The 16,157-nt window shown below is 34.9% G+C and overlaps 1 protein-coding gene across 1 annotated transcript in view; it reads left to right on the top strand.

Annotated features, from left to right (window-relative positions):
* The window catches only part of PATJ (PATJ crumbs cell polarity complex component), a 274,406-nt gene that overhangs the window by 51,552 nt on the left and 206,697 nt on the right, over positions 1-16,157 (top strand). The window contains exons 15-17 of the mRNA XM_037500637.2: positions 2,060-2,194; positions 6,552-6,713; positions 9,831-9,962. Of these exons, the coding sequence (XP_037356534.1) occupies positions 2,060-2,194; positions 6,552-6,713; positions 9,831-9,962 (429 nt within the window). The remainder of the gene's footprint in view (positions 1-2,059; positions 2,195-6,551; positions 6,714-9,830; positions 9,963-16,157) is intronic.

Below are 16,157 nucleotides of genomic sequence, written 5' to 3'. Positions count from 1 at the left end.
TAAAAACAGTTGGGAAGTGATAGATTTTGAGTACCTGCTGCATTTTAAAAAATTTAAATGTAACCTTATATAATTTAATTTACAGCAATGGCTATATTTAACAAGTGGCTTGCAACATTTCTGAAAATTGAGTCACCTACTCTTGCAAGTGGGTGTTAGCACACCTTGGAGATGACCTGTGGGGGAGGACCCACTGACCGCTGTCCCCCAGTGTTTGACTCAGACAAAGGAAGGAAGGGAGTTGGCAGTCATGGATGAGCAAACTTATTTCAGAATTAATACTAGCTTGATAAACATGAGTTGGTATAATGAGTAGACAAGAGAACAAGGTGGTAGCAGTGAGAAAGAAATCACAGAGCAGGAACAAGAGTAAAAACAATCTTTACCTCCATTTAGAGTCCTAGAACATGTTATTGCCAGAGATAGATTGTAGGAGAACTTAATTTTCAGAGAATTATCCCGGGACCAGACATCCCTCATGCCGATTCTAAGTCATGGGGTCTTCTTAGTCAGTTGTACGGCTTGCCATTTCACAATTGTCTGTGAAAAACAGAGCCCCATCTGTTTTCTGAAGAAGGCCTGTGGGCTCTAGGGACTTGGAGCAGACTGAGGGAAGGTGACAGGTTCAGAGATAAGGGATCAGAGACAATAGGAAAAATGAGGGAGAGTCCTATGGTCCCCATAGGTGTGTGGTGTTTTCTTCTTATCAAGTATATACTTAGAAGTGTACTTCTTATTTTTAGGTAAGTGACAGTTGATATGGGAAGTATAAGTCATAATTAGTACCACTGATCACATTTGAATTTATGCAGCCACAATGAGAAATCAGTAGCTCCATCTTTGAAATTCAAGGGAATGGAGTTTGGTGAAGGCTTTCACCTTTGCAGTCAGCAACAATAAAACATTTCTCTCCTTCCTTTGACATTGGCAGAGTTTCCTAACCTGTGACTCTTATCTTAGCCTATATGTATCCTTTGAAGCCAACAATATCAATCCTAGAGTGAAATAATAGTACCCTCCCTTATTACACACCCATCCCTTTGCCCCATTGGAAATTGTTCTCACTTAAGTTGGTGAGATGGAAAAGGACATTTTGATTTAGTTAGTGTTTTTCATGGGTTAGTTCAAATAACATTAAATGAGGTCATGTGTAGTTCCTGGAACTGTTCTTGCACCTGAGAGGTTATGGAGAGAAAAGATACAGACTCTGAACTCAAGTAGGGGAAAGGGAGACAATCAAAATAATAGGAATTTTAAACCCATTTTGCTGTAAGCTATGATAGAAATGTGCACAGGTGGTCTTTGCCCCAGATGGAGGCATATTAACCCAGATATCAGGAAGGGCTTCCTGGAAGTGACTCTTTCTTGTTATTGAAGTGTGAGAAAAGCCAATTGGGTAATAAAGAGGAGCTCGGATGTTCTAAGGGATGCAAAGTCCTGCAGAAAAGTGAAACAGTATAAACTGGGAACTGTAGGAAGTCTGACCCTCCTGTCACTTAGAAATGAAGTAAGACTTTGTGTGTCTGTATCTCTATTCCTGGGGAATCTGCAAAGAAAATAGAAGTGAGAACAAGAATATCAATGATTTCATATTTTATATATGATTGATTTCCCTTTTTCTTCTTTTTTTTAAATCATGGTAAAATTTTTTTTTTAAGATTTATTTATTCATGCATACAAGAACCAGGGTACAGGCCAGATGCATGGGAGAGTGAGAGGATTCACCAGGGACAGAGTGGGGAACAGAACAGGCAGATCTACTGAAATGCACTGCTGAGGGGAGCAGCAAGCGAGACAGGAGAGGTCTGCCGCACAACATGGGATTCTCGCTGGCTGGCCGGGATTGAACTGGCGCTGCAGAGACTGTGGACAGCTTCACAGTGCTGCGCCCAACTGCCTGCGCCACCAGGGGAGGGAGGCCCTTTCCCTTTATTTTTCTCTTGGGATTTTGGTGGTCTGATTCAAGAAGTGGGGTTTTCATGTCAACATGGTGCTTGATGGTGGAGTAATTGTCCATGTGTCCTTTGGTTTAATATTACTGCTCTGTATTTTGCTACAGCTGCTGCCCATTCACACTCTGAGACTTGGCATGGAAGTGGATTCCTTTGATGGGCACCATTATATCTCTTCAATTGTACCAGGCGGTCCTCTTGATACACTGAACCTCCTACAACCAGAAGATGAGCTGCTTGAGGTAAAACTTATAAGGAAAGACCCAGGGCAATAATATTTAAGTTTTAAGAAAATCTACTCTTATCAGAAATCCACTGAGTTACAGTATCACCACTGCTAGTGTGAGTTCTTAGATTGAAAAATACTTGATGACTATGGTTAACCCATTTATCAGGAAGGGCTTCCTGGAAGTGAAAATAGTTAAGAAAGGAAACCTTAAATTTTCTCATTACACACACACACACACACACGGTAATAGTGTGAGGTGTGGTGTGTTAATTAACCTTACTGTGGTAATCATTTTATAGTATGATTGTAAATCAAATTGTACAGACCATCACATTGTACACCTTAAATTTACCAATTGTATGTCTGTTTTATCTCAAATACTAAGAAGCTAATGTCCATTTTAGTTTGATAGCATAATTAGTATTTTTTCTTTTAAGCAAAGTTCTTTCTAAGGCTCTAATCTCTGACCCTTGTTTGCAACATGTGGTCGCACTTATTTGTAGGTTTTGTTGATTTCTAATAAGGATTGGAGAACAACGGCCACAGACTTATGTATTATTGACTGGTTTTCATATTGTCTCCTTGGAACTCCCTCACCCCAAAGTGGCAGTCTCCAGTGAGTTCACTCTCAGTTTCCCTATCTCTCTTCAGTCAGAGTAATTCTAGAAGGCTTCTGCTTGCTATAACTTTGCTGAAAGGTTTTATTAGACTGGACCATTCTGTAGCTAACAACAGATAAGTAACATTGAAAAGTCTACTTCTACAGATAAGAAAGTGAGGCACTAACCTTCCTACTTTATATACTGGTAGGATAATGATGTTAGTTTTCTAACTCCCATTTTACTGTTTTTAAAAATTACATCACACTATTTCTCAACATCTTCAATAAAGATATGGGGAATGGTCAAACTTAGAGAGGGCTGTGTAAAAGAGATTTGTCATAAGAGTTAAGATTTAAGATACACAAGAAATTCTAGGTTGGGCTTAATAGAATTTAGCCTAATAGCCTTAGCCAAGATCAGAATCCCATGTATCTTGATTATAGAGGTTTCTCTCTAAAGTTTGTGTTTGCTGAAAGTGGAATGACAAGGATAGCAAATAAGTGCCTTCTTGGATGCAGCTGCATTTTTTTCTAATAATTTCTGGCTATCTAGAGAAGTGTGTTGCGAATTCTAGGTTGGATTTCAAGATTAGAAGGAAAAGTACTGTGACTAAGTTATCCCATTCTTTCATAAGTAAATGAGGGTAGAGTGTTGAAGTTCTATTTTAAGATATAGTAAGTTGATATTTTTAAGAGGTAGTGATATTGGTATGCTTCCTACTTGATTCTTAATGTCGCTTACGGGTTTTTTTGTTTGTATTTGTGCTCAATCGTGTCTATCTTTGATTTGCAGAGTGCGTGCCATAACTTTGTCGAAGTCACATATGATAATCTGTAGATTGGAGATCACTTAGAGCCCACTTCTCTAATGTATAGTTGTCAGGTATTGAGAGATGAGATGTATTTGTTTGGGAGGTTTGGAAACGTAAGTAATAGCTAGTATAGTTTTCTTTTTATTGTAACATATATATAACAAAATTTACCATTATAACCATTTTTAGTATACACTTCAGTGACATTAAGTATGATTCACTATTAATATTTGGTAGGTGATAAAATTTGTTGGCTGGATTGAAATAGAACAAGTACAGGTGATCCTGGCTATCAGCCGCCTCCTCCATGCCTCAGCCATGATTAGATCCCATGGGCCTACTATCTGGTATTAGAATGTGGTGGAATAGGGAGCATGAAAACTTGTTGAATTCATAAATACAGATTTTTTTTAAGATTTATTTATTTATACAAGCACTGGGGTACAGGCCAGAGGCGCAGGAGGGTGAGAGAATTCACCAGAGACAGAGCAGGGAGCAGAACAGGCAGAAGGACCGAAGTACACTGCTGAGGGGAACAGCGGGTGAGGCAGGAGAGGTCTGCCACGCCATGTGGGAATCTCTCTGACTGGCCAGGAATCGAACTGGTGCTGCAGAGGCTGCGGACAGCTTCACGGTGCTGCGTTCAACCTATTGCTCCACTGGGGAGCCCCAAATACAGATTTTTGGTGGAAAACTTGGGATGTCACATGAACTGATTTTGGTTCTAAATTTGCCCCAGTTGAGCCATGTGTGCCTTGGCATGTCACTTAAGGAAGAATCATTTTCTTCCTCAATAAATGCCCACCTCACTATGCATTTGTGAGAATCTAATGGAATATCACCCATGTAAACTATGAAGCATTATCTCACTGGAGACATTGGCAATATTATCCCTGTGAAAATGGCATAAACAATCTTTATGGGATTGGATGAGTGAAGACTGAATGAGGTAATGTAGTAGGACAATACTTAGACGATATTATGTGCTCTGCAAATGTGTACGTGTGCGTGAGTTTTCTAATCACAAAGTCTGAATAATTGAGACTTGACAGCACTTAAGAGGGTCTCAAGTTGAAGGGCCTAGGGAAATATTATGAACTCTAAAATAAAAATTGGCTTCTTCTGAGTAATCAAATATAGAAAAAATATCCCTATAAAGTTAGCCAAATAAACTCCTGAACTTAAAGGGTGGGGTGGAGGGGAATGGAGAGGTGTGTGTATGTGTGTGAGTGTGTGTGTTTAATGTACTCCGTAGAGCTTAAAACCAGAAACACAAATATGCTTTGGGGTTAGAATATTGTGCCAAGTCTCAGCCCAGAGCAGCTATTTACAGCAGCCATAAATCCCCTTAGATAGGAGTTGGTAATGGGAAATGTGACCAATCCCTTTTGTAATAGAGAGCAGTGAGGAGGACTACCAGGCACTGCTATAATAATTGGAGACAATTCAAATTAATAAGTAATGAGCTAAATAAATATTTAAATGTACTCCAAGATAAAAACCTGAGAAGTGATTTTCTAATTTGTTGAAGTAACGTGAAACACAAACTAATATTTGTATATGGGTAGAATTCTTGCTTCAGTGATGTCTGCTTGATTTATTTTCAGTACAGTTTACTTCTCATTTGGATGATTTTAGAACTTTCTGTGCTTGTGACAACAGTTGGCACTGTGGACATGGTATGACCAGTGATGAGTACCTCCCTGCCTGTTTTTATATGAAGATTGACTTGCAGTTCTTTCAAGGAGTGACCTTTCATCTGCTGCTGAACTTGCTGTCTCCCACACCCCTTTCATCTCATAAAAGTCTTGGAAGATGAAACTCACTTTTCCAGTAGGGTTAGCTCCCTGAAACATGTGGAGGTCTCTTTATCATATGGTGATTTTTTATAAACAATTAAGAGGCAGGGCGATTATGTCTGGCCTGATGGCTAAGTGCTTGGTATGTTACAGATCTGAGAGTGGTTTCAAGGGACAGTTGACTAGGGACTCAGATCCCTGTTGATGGGACACTTCCTACAACCTACTGTGCTCTGATTTTCTGAGCAATGACAGACCTTTTGGATCGGTTCCTCCCAGGAAAGTCAGCCCTGCCAGTTATCTGGACATTAGCACTGCGCCTATCAGAAATAAATGCCATGCCAAAAAATACCTTTAAAACTAGTAATACTATTGAACCCTTCCAAGAAGATAGTCAAATGTGAAATATTATTTGTTGGCTTTATGATTGTATTCATGCCTCAATGTCAGAGGACTATCACCGATCAGCTTTTAGTGACTTTCAGTCAGAACTGAGAGAGCTCCTAGAGCTAAAATCATAAATATAAAAAATTAGAAGAGACTTGTTTTTTTAAATCAACTTTGGTGCAAAGTATTGTTATATACTAAAAAAATAAGGCATTTAGATAATGTTTTGATGGTAGCATCCATCGTTAATGAGGAATTGTTGGGATGTGAAAGAAATTTTGAGTTAACACTAAATCTTAAGTCAAGCATCCTAGATTTCACTCCCTATACATTTTAAGTTGAACAGTTTTTGCCATCCTTAGAAGAAGTATTAATAGTTGTAATAAAGGTCTAATGAAATAAAAAACAGTGTAAATAGCTTTAGGGAGGCTGTCCATGATATCATTGTGCTTAAGAAGAGATGAACATGGGTTATAGAAAGGAGGAAATATGGAGGTGTGAAAATTAGGCTGGTCACTTATCCAGTGATAGTTTTACCCTACTTTTATACTTTATTTACCAAAGTTCAGTAAAAGCTTAACCTTAATTTTTATAATTTTCAAGGATTTCTAATGTTTTTGGTTATTAGAAAAATAGCAACTTAATTTGTTTACTGGAAAAATAGACAGTATTTTGTCTTCATTTTGACAGATTGATGTAAGCAAAGAGATTTTTTTAATTTTTTTTTTTACTTGGTGCCTCCTCAATTCTGACTTACTGTTATCTTTCTAGGTCAACGGTGTACAACTCTATGGGAAATCTCGCCGAGAAGCAGTCTCCTTTCTTAAAGAAGTGCCACCCCCCTTTACTTTGGTTTGCTGTCGACGGTTATGTGATGATGAGGCATCTGTAGATGAGCCAAGGCCCACAGAATCCACTGTTTCTGAGATGGAGGTAATGCATGAAAAGCCTGTGGTTCCCATAGACTTGCCCATTTCAGCAAGGAGGCCTAAAGAGTATATTGCATTATGAAGGGTGGGGAACAAAAACTTGACCCCTTTCTGTTTAACTACAGGAGCTTTCAAAGGCAATAATGCCTCACTTTTCAAGTTGTAACTTTTAATGTCATAAAACTTTCTCTTTTTTTCCCCTTTAAATTTTGGTGACATTATTGTCGCTTTGATTTTTAAAGGAGCTTTTTTTTTTTTTTTTTTTTTTTTTGGTAATTCCTGAGCTCATTGGTTTTCACTCCCATTTCGACTCAGTTCCTCTTAATAAGTTTAAGATGCTGGTACGTGAGGAATATCTAATGGACTTCCCATTTTCAGAACCTTAAAAATATAAAGATCTATGGCCAATTTCAAAATAAGTCTAAAAATTGCTGTAAAAGTATTCAGAAAGTTAGAGAATAAAATAATGCTTCTGTGTTCTTGGTGCTCTTTTTTTCCCCTTGTATATTACTTTGCAGAAATCTTTATTTTAATACAGTTTACACCAGTTTAGGTACATGGAGCCTTCCATTTCTCCAAGATCTGGATTTTAAGATATACAAATTTTGATGCTGTCCCTATCACTTAATCATTGTGAATCTTTGAGCAAATAACTTCACTTTCTGTTCACATTCTTCCTCTGAAAAATCAGGATACTTTTAGTACTTACCCACCTCATCAGTTTGTGTGAGAAGGAAATGAAGTAATGTGTGCAAAAGTCTTAGTGCAATACCTTGTCTGTGGAAAGCACTCAGAAAAGTTAGCTATAGCTAGTCTTGACTTCTCCAGTCCTCCCTTCCTTGTCTCCTGATTTTCTAAAGGTTTATACGTGTCTAATACTATCTTATCATCATAGATAATTAAGTGTATGTTAATCTTGGTTTTATAAGAAAACTATCAGCTCCTGTGGGCAGAGGCTATACCTTAAAATTATTTTGCATCTCAGTGTTTTTATTCTGTGTTAGCTATACAAGAGGTACTTAGCAAATTATCAGTTATTGATTGAGTCATTTTTAAAAAGTACTTATCTTTGGTAAAAAATATTTCAAGGAAGGGACATGAATGTCACACTTTTGTGATTTTTTGCTATCTTTACTAAAATTAAATGTGGTTGATGGCTTACTCTAAAGGTTGACAAAAATGACTTTAATCTAATCTTACAGGGTGTGTAAATCACAAACCCAGCGTGCTGACTCTATGCTCCCATCTGTCATACTTTACCACAATAGGTAAACAACAGCTTTGAATTATGTTAAATGTCAGCCTTGCTGCCCATTAGTTGATTGCTTTCCATTCTGTAAATATAGGAGTTATGCTGAATTGATTGTATCAAAGTGACATATTTCAGGTTGGAGTATAATATCTTGTATACCTTGAATGCCTTGAAATTTCTATAAACTTGGGTTTTATAATAAGTGGTTTCTTAAAATCCTGGCTCCCTTTTTCATGTCTCTTTTTTTTCATTTATCCCCATACCATCTAAGGTCCTTAAAGCCTATATAGTTAGGCAGCTCAGCCAAAATTCTAATGCTCATTAATCAGTGAGGGTATTAAATGCCCCAGTAAAACATCAATCATATTGTATTAGCCATTGGAACTTTACTTTTTATTGGGAGTTATGTTTTTTTTTTTTTAAGTATATTATTTCCTCACATCAGGCTGATATATATAGAGGTTATTGATCCAGAACGTACTCACTAATCTCAAGTTTTGTAATTCAAGAACCAAAAAATTGTTCCCATGTTTAGATTCAATTCAGCATGGTTTGGTTATTGACTTTCCATGTCCTCCGGGGATAGTCTGAGATCTGGATCAGCTCTAATTTTAAAGATGTTTTTGATTAGCTGTGGTGCCTTAGTCTTCCACATTATAGGGTTTCTACACCCACAACCCTGCTGATATTAAATGGTTTCTCTTATACAGGCTATTCAAAATTATGCTTGTAGGAATAATGCACTTTCATTTTACTTACTAAGATCAGCTAAAGTTTTAAGAATTCTACTATTTGAAATTATTTTTTCTGTACATTTATTAAAGAGGAGTTTCAACCCCACTCAAAGATAGATGATTCATTAATATGTTGAACAGATACATAGCCAGTGCTTACTATGAGCCAGCACTAATGAGGGTTGAGTGGACAATTATGGTAAACTCTATGGTAGCCCTCACAGAGTTTCCATTCTAGTCTGGAAGCCAGGCATTTTGATAGTTGCTAGGGCTACAAAGAAAAGAAGATAATTTGAGTTTCAGATAGAAGTTCAAAATACTTTGGGGAAGATAAATCATATGCAACTAATAATATAGAGCTAGAAATAGAATAAAAACAGAAAGTTGAAGCACTTCTTCTTCTTGGCAATCTGTAATTTAGCTTCCTGTAATTCCATACAATTGTGGCTTTTTTCTTTGAAAGGAGGGGGACCCTGGAGGAAGAGCACATTGGGAGTGTGAGATCAGGGAAAATAATAAAAGGACCTTTCTACTGGGTAGTGTGCTGACTTACTTCCTCCAAAATCAGATTTTCATTATTTCAACTCAGTAATTTTTACCTGTTTTTAGACCTGATTACCAAGGACTGGACTTTTATTCCCACCATACTTTTCTTGTAAAGTTTTTCTTGAAAACCTCCAGGAACCAATAGAAATGGTTTCTATGTCCTGCATTGGTCTTTCTCTGTGTTGGCCTCTTGCATTATGAGTTCAGGTGCTATTACTTAAATATCTTAGAAGCTTTGACTTTGTGTGATGTTTTCATCTTTTCTTAAATTGCATATTTTTCCTTTTATGCTTCTAATGGGATGACAGAACTCATTGAAGTATAAGAGGTCAGTGTTAATGCTTTGAATGAAGCAGGTACTTTACATTAAAAAATACAATCTGCATTTTTAAGTGCTTGAATGTTCATAATTGTACACTAGAGTGTACGTGCCCCAGTGCATGCCCCTTTTAAAAAGATTAAAGAGGAAAGTTATGCATGTCAAAGAGAAGTCCCAGTTTGAAAAGAAGCTGTGACATTCCTGATATGTTAGTTTTTTTCAGAATTGGAAAGACTGTTTTGAATCATTTATCTTTTTTTGGTATTTCAGACTGACCAAAATATAGATGTCAACACTGAAGATGATGATGATGGGGAATTAGCGCTGTGGTCTCCTGAAGTCAAGATTGTTGAACTAGTAAAAGATCATAAAGGCTTGGGATTCAGCATTTTGGATTACCAGGTAAAAGAACCTAGATAGAAGTTTGTGGGGTTTTTTGGTGCGATTAGTTTGCATGAAAGTTGTACGAACTAGGAATTGTTTAAGGCACCTATTGTTAGAGGCAAAATTGATGATTTGCTATGATGCTATTGTCTATGATGAGGTATTATAATTTCCACTGTTACCTTTACAATCAATAAATCTCTTAGTGAATAAAATGATGGATGATATAATCAGACAATAAGGGAAACAATACTGTTTATACCCATAAATGCCTTTAGAGACCATAACATGGCAATTTTTTTATAAGGATGGTTCCCCCCTCCCCAGCTTTATTGAGGAATGTTTCACATGCCATAAAATTTGCCCAATTGAAGCATGCGGTTCACTTATTTTTCCTATATGCAGAAGTATTTTCTAAAATGAAAATTTTAGAACCTTTTCATCTCTCCTAAATGAAACCCCATACACATTGCTCTTAATTCTGACTCTCCTCTCCTTACCCTTCATGTGAAGGTGTTTATAATTTCACTTATTTATTAATCTCAATAAGATTATATAATTAATTAAATTAAAATGTTGGTAAAAGTGTACCTTGCCTTTTATATTTAATATATAATACGTAATTTAGTTGTGTGTTTATATGTACCACAATAATAACTGGGGCAAATTTACTGATGCATTTTGGGGGATGTGAAATGTCACAAAAGGACTACTATATCTTTTTCTAGTTTACCAGTTTATAGTACCTTCAGACTGATTATCATGGGGAATTAAAACTGTTGGCAAGATAGCTCTTCACTTTTAAGATGTGCATTTTAATACTGTAGTGCTGCCTACATACATTGTGGTTTAATAAAACACACTGTACTCTATGAAAGCACATAAAATGCCAAGTAATATAAAAATCAATTTTTTTTTAAATATAAAGCAATTGCGTACATGTTAAAAGAAAAATACTTTGAGCATTATGTAAGAACATTAAATCTTATATTTTGGCAGTGTGATTTAAGATTATTGAAATAGATTATTGTATCTGTTTCATTTTTTTCTGGCATAGTTCTGTGCCAGATAACTTCTCAAATGTTAAAACTTCTCTTTGGAATGTTATTGAATTAAGAATTTTTGATTCCAAATAATATTTATTTGGGAAATATTTTTTATCAAGAAATATCAATACAGTAAGATTCTTTAAATTTATATATTGGTTCCTATTAGAGAATATAAGATAAATGATAGGCACACTTCTTTTTTTCTTCCCCCAGTGTGACCTTGTTGCCTACCAAATGATAGATGGTTAATAAATATTTGCAGAATGATAAAGTTTAGATTAACCAAAATTAACTGGAACTTAATGAACACATTGAGGGATTTTTTTGGGGGGTTAACAGTTTTGATCATTGTGATTTACACATTTCCATTATCTCTAGAATATGTGTGTTAAATTATGTATTATTAAATTATATCATGTCATCACATATATTTGTGTTCTGATATAGTTTTTATAGCATAATGGATGCTCTTATCCTGTTAAATGACATCTGTAATTTTTATATTTTAAATATTGCACATGCTAAAGCAGAGAAGTACCTCAGAAATTAAAACAGTAACAAACTTCAGCATAGAAAGAAAAACTTGATAATCCTTAGCAGTTTAATCCCTAGTTAACAGAAAAAATTATTTATCAATTCTGAGCTTTATATTTTTTAAAAACAATGTAGTCCATTCTAAATGTGAAATGTCTCTTTCTTACTGCATTCCTTACTGTATTCATTGTAATATGTCTTTGAGATTTTTCAAATTTTATTTTTATTTCTAAAAGTCTAGGTTTTCTGCTACTTCTTCACAATCATCATTACACATTCTGAAATTTATTTCTCCACAAATAATATTAAGTAATGTTACTGAAAGTGTTAGGTGTTCTTTTTGTTTTGTTTTGTTTTGTTTTGTGCTTCTCAAGGAATTGATAGAAAAATGCCTCAGTTCCTAAATGCTAATATGATTCACATTAAAGTATATTTACTTCTGTATGTAAACCTTGGAAGAAAAACCACTCAATCTTTGTTTTCCTTAAGTCAATTTTAAGTACACTTATGGTTGTATGCAGTATGTTTCCACCATTTATCAGTGGTGAGTGAAACTGTTACCCACTATGACATTTAGATGACACATAAACAAAATTTAAAATTTAGTTTTGGGCAAGTTAATTAATTGGGTATGCCATTCTTTGTTGTAATTAGGTAATAAATTCTAGGGTTCAAAAATATTTTTTGCAAGGCCAGGTGAAGGTTTAACAAAAGCCATGAAAGGCCACATTTCTGATTATTATTGTATTTGATGCTTCCTGTATGGATTTATTAGGTTGCTGAATAAGGCCAATCAGCTCCCCACCCTCTCCTGCACTCCTAGGTTTAGCATGTTTGGAATAAGAAGTACTGTGAAAGCTTCTTAGCCATAGGGAGAAAGTTTTTCTAGAATGGGAGAGCTTCCAATACTGCATTGCATTAGCAGTATTGAAGAGATTGAAAATTTACTTTGAAATATTAATTTCAACTAACCACTTTTCTCACTAGTGACTTTTCTGTAGTAATAATACCTTTGTCAAGAGCCTGACAAAAATATATATAACATGTACTTCATATTTCGTTGGTGTTTATGCAATTTCTTTGCCTTTAATGGGAATAATAATGTCTAGATTAAAGGATTGTTTGAATTAAATTATTGCATAAAGAAGTGGGAAATGTTACATTATTGAAATGTATTATTAATAATCATTGAATATAGAAAATAAACACAAAAAGTTTTGATGTTGTCCTCAAAGGTGGAGCCATAATACAAGATATTTTATCTATCAACTGTTAACAATCTACTGAAAGTAGCAAAGTTAATAAGTAGATGTCCTTATTTAGTGAAGTCTGCATTTAATTGTGAAATTGCCTTCTAAAATGCAGCCAACCATTGATGAACCATATGTGAGTTACCCAGTTGTAGATTATTGATTGGAAATTCACTTTTTTTTAAAAATTGAGCTGAACCTTAGCAAAAGATGAGTGCGAAGATAAAGGATCTTAAATTGGCCATAGAGCTATTGGGTGACTGTCCAGACAGGTGATACACCATTGACAGAGAAAAGAAATTAAGCAGAGAAAAGCATGGCTTTATCCATGAAATGAAAGAGCTGAATCGGGTATTAGAGTTCTCCAGCTCAGTTATACAGCTAAAGAGCAAAGTGTAGAAATTCATTTTCATAAAAGACATTTTAAATAGTTTGGGGCAAAGGAAAAGGAGAAAGCAACGGGGAAGCCACAATAAATATGATTGGGTGTGATTTGAATAAAGGTAGAATAGTTGTTAGTGTCAAATATGCCAACACACTACTCCATGGAGTCGCTAGTTAAAATCCTGCTGGTGTGTGTATCATATTAGAAGTCATTGTTCACTGAAACTTTATGTCTTATAGGATTAGATCATGGAAAACAGTGATGTGCATAATTTGTTACAAGCGTGAATATTATGGCTTTAACTATGTACTCTTTTTCTAAGCAACATAATAGTTATTAAGTTCCATTTCAAATTTAAGTAAAATTGGATTAATAAGTATTTTATAGTATATTTTTTGCCACTTGCTAAGTGTGGTTTATATTTTGTGCCCTAGTTATCTTTGGTTTGATTCCCCAGTGTTAATGTATAATGTCTTTATTCCTTGGAATATCCTCTCCATGGACTATTCCTAATATGCATTCTAACATTAATTCTGATATTAATACAAAGCCAATAGTAATAACTATCTTTATTGAGTATTTACATTTGTGTGGCACTATTCTGATTCCTTTATGTATTCATCACAGGAATCGTATAAAATTCATACTCTTATTATCCTTATTTTAGAAATGAGAAAAACTGATGATTAAATTTGCTTTGTGAAATATGGGAAAGTCAAAGACAATTACTAGATGGTTTCACTCATTTGTGGACTCTAAGTGGCCAAAGAAAACTGATAGGAAAACACAACAAAAATAACTCTTAGACTCTGTAAAAAATATGGTGGTTACCAGACGGGAGGGGGAAGGAAGTGGGTAGAATGGGCAGATGTGACACTGTGCTGGCACAGGTGCTTTGGTGGTGGGTGAGTGAAGCATGTGCACATGTGGTGATGTGAAACAATACTCCTAAAATTACATAGTTTCATCAACAAATGATAAACCAATAAAATTTCATTACAAAAAAAAAATGATGAACCTGAGGTACAGAAAGGTTAAATAACTCCACAACTTCTGTCAATGGTGAATTGCTGGCTGAAGTTCACACAGCTAGTATATGAAAGAACTAGAATTTGAACTCAAGCAGTTGGTCCCTGAAATTTACTCTAGCCACTATTCTGTATGTTATATAGTATAGTAGAGCTCCTTTCCTTGTGATGGTAATTCTGTGCATTTTATTATGGGGGGGGGAGGTCCCTGTGTATTAAATTTATTACAGGAGATCTTTCTGTTTTTCTAGCTTGTAAAAAATTTAATATTTTAAAGACAAGTTGCTAGATAGTATTCTCATTTTTAATGCTTATGTGGAAGTTTAGTAAGTATTAAAAATTAATATAGCATGCTCATGTGCATTCTGTGAGAACTAGTTTATTGCTTCAAAAGAAAATAATTACAAATTTAAGAATCCTAAATTAGTGCAAGTAATCTGTTGTGGGTTAATGCTCATAATAAGGCAATTATTAGGTAGTCTGTTAGTCTGTAATTTTTAATTTCTAACAAAAAGCTTGAAGTAAATTTAGGGCTCTGTAGATTTTACCTTCTATTGACCTTATAAATTAAACATGGAAGGTGGATATTTTTTGGTGTTTTGATTTATGTTGAACTTTGAATAACCCTTCATGATTATAATTCACTGGAAATGTTTGGCATTAGCCAATTTTTGAGCATTAGCCATGATATTGCCATTCATGGCACTCTTGATTTCAATAATTTAAAAGGTAAAATTTATTGACCAATAATTCTCCTCCCTCCCACATCCCACTCCTCTTTTCTCTCCCCTTCTGTGATATGAATAGACTCAAGTTTTTCTCAACGCTGATATTTTTGAAAGACTTTGGATTTATCTCAGACTCTGACAGATAAAAATAGAAAGCATAATAACATCTATTGAGAGGTGATTTCTTATGTAAATACTGTTAGTAATGCTTTAAAATTTGGCTTGAAAGACCAAAGACAAATGATGACTCATTAAAAAGAGTGATAAAAATATCCCTCCCTATGAAAATTAAGTGATTAATTTTTCTTACCAGTAGAAATGGGTAGTGAAACACAAATAGAATAGTGAAACACAAATATTACTATATTGCTGAATCTTGGCTATGGTATGACTTAGTAATGGTGAGAAAAACTTAGTATATAGTTTTTGCCTGGCTACTAATTTTACTCAATGAAATTCTCTTTAAAACATTTTCTTATCAGTTGTAGGAAGAGACCGTGTTAATTTTATATATGTGCCTTTCATTTGCCTTCCTATCATATGTACTATTGCATGACTTTCTGAGCATATTAGAAAAGTTTTAAAAGTAAATAATAAATACCTATGGCATAAAAACTCACAAGTAGATGAGTAGGACAAGTAAATCTACCTCTAACCACAATGACTGACTTCTCCCAGACAAAAAACCTTGTTTTTTTGTAACTTTTTTTTTTGTGGCTGAACATTTAATTTTTTTACACATAAATGGAATGTGTGGTGTATTCTTTAAGCACATTGCTCTTTGCCGCAATTATATCTCCTGCCATTTCAGTATTTATAGAACTAGCCTAATTCTTTTTAATGTCAAATAGTTTATTGTTGTTGATGTACAATCATTTATTTAATTGACCTCATGTACCCAGTTGGGGAGGCTTTCAAATGAGACTACAGTGAATATCTTTTTCATATTCTTTGGTAAAAAAGGGGGAATAAGTCTTGCAATAAAGTCCTTGAAGTGGAATTGCTCTTCAAAAGATTATATCTCTTTTATATTGTGGTACCTTTTTTACAAAATTGCTTGAATGTAACAGCTTGTAAGACTCACACGCAGTTAGATCGCTTAATATTGATGCCTTCTTATGTTGAGTCATGTCTTTATTCACATAATTCTCCTAGAAAATAAAGTATAAGCAGGTTCCTCATTCATGAATTTACTAATGGTTTTCCATGGTATGGACAGATTAAGGGATAGCAATATTT

The sequence above is a fragment of the Talpa occidentalis genome, unplaced genomic scaffold (genome assembly GCF_014898055.3).
Source record: "Talpa occidentalis isolate TD23 unplaced genomic scaffold, MPIMG_talOcc4v2.1 talOcc4.9, whole genome shotgun sequence".
Classification (NCBI taxonomy): Eukaryota; Metazoa; Chordata; class Mammalia; order Eulipotyphla; family Talpidae; genus Talpa; species Talpa occidentalis.
This window is presented reverse-complemented; position numbering and strand designations above follow the sequence as displayed.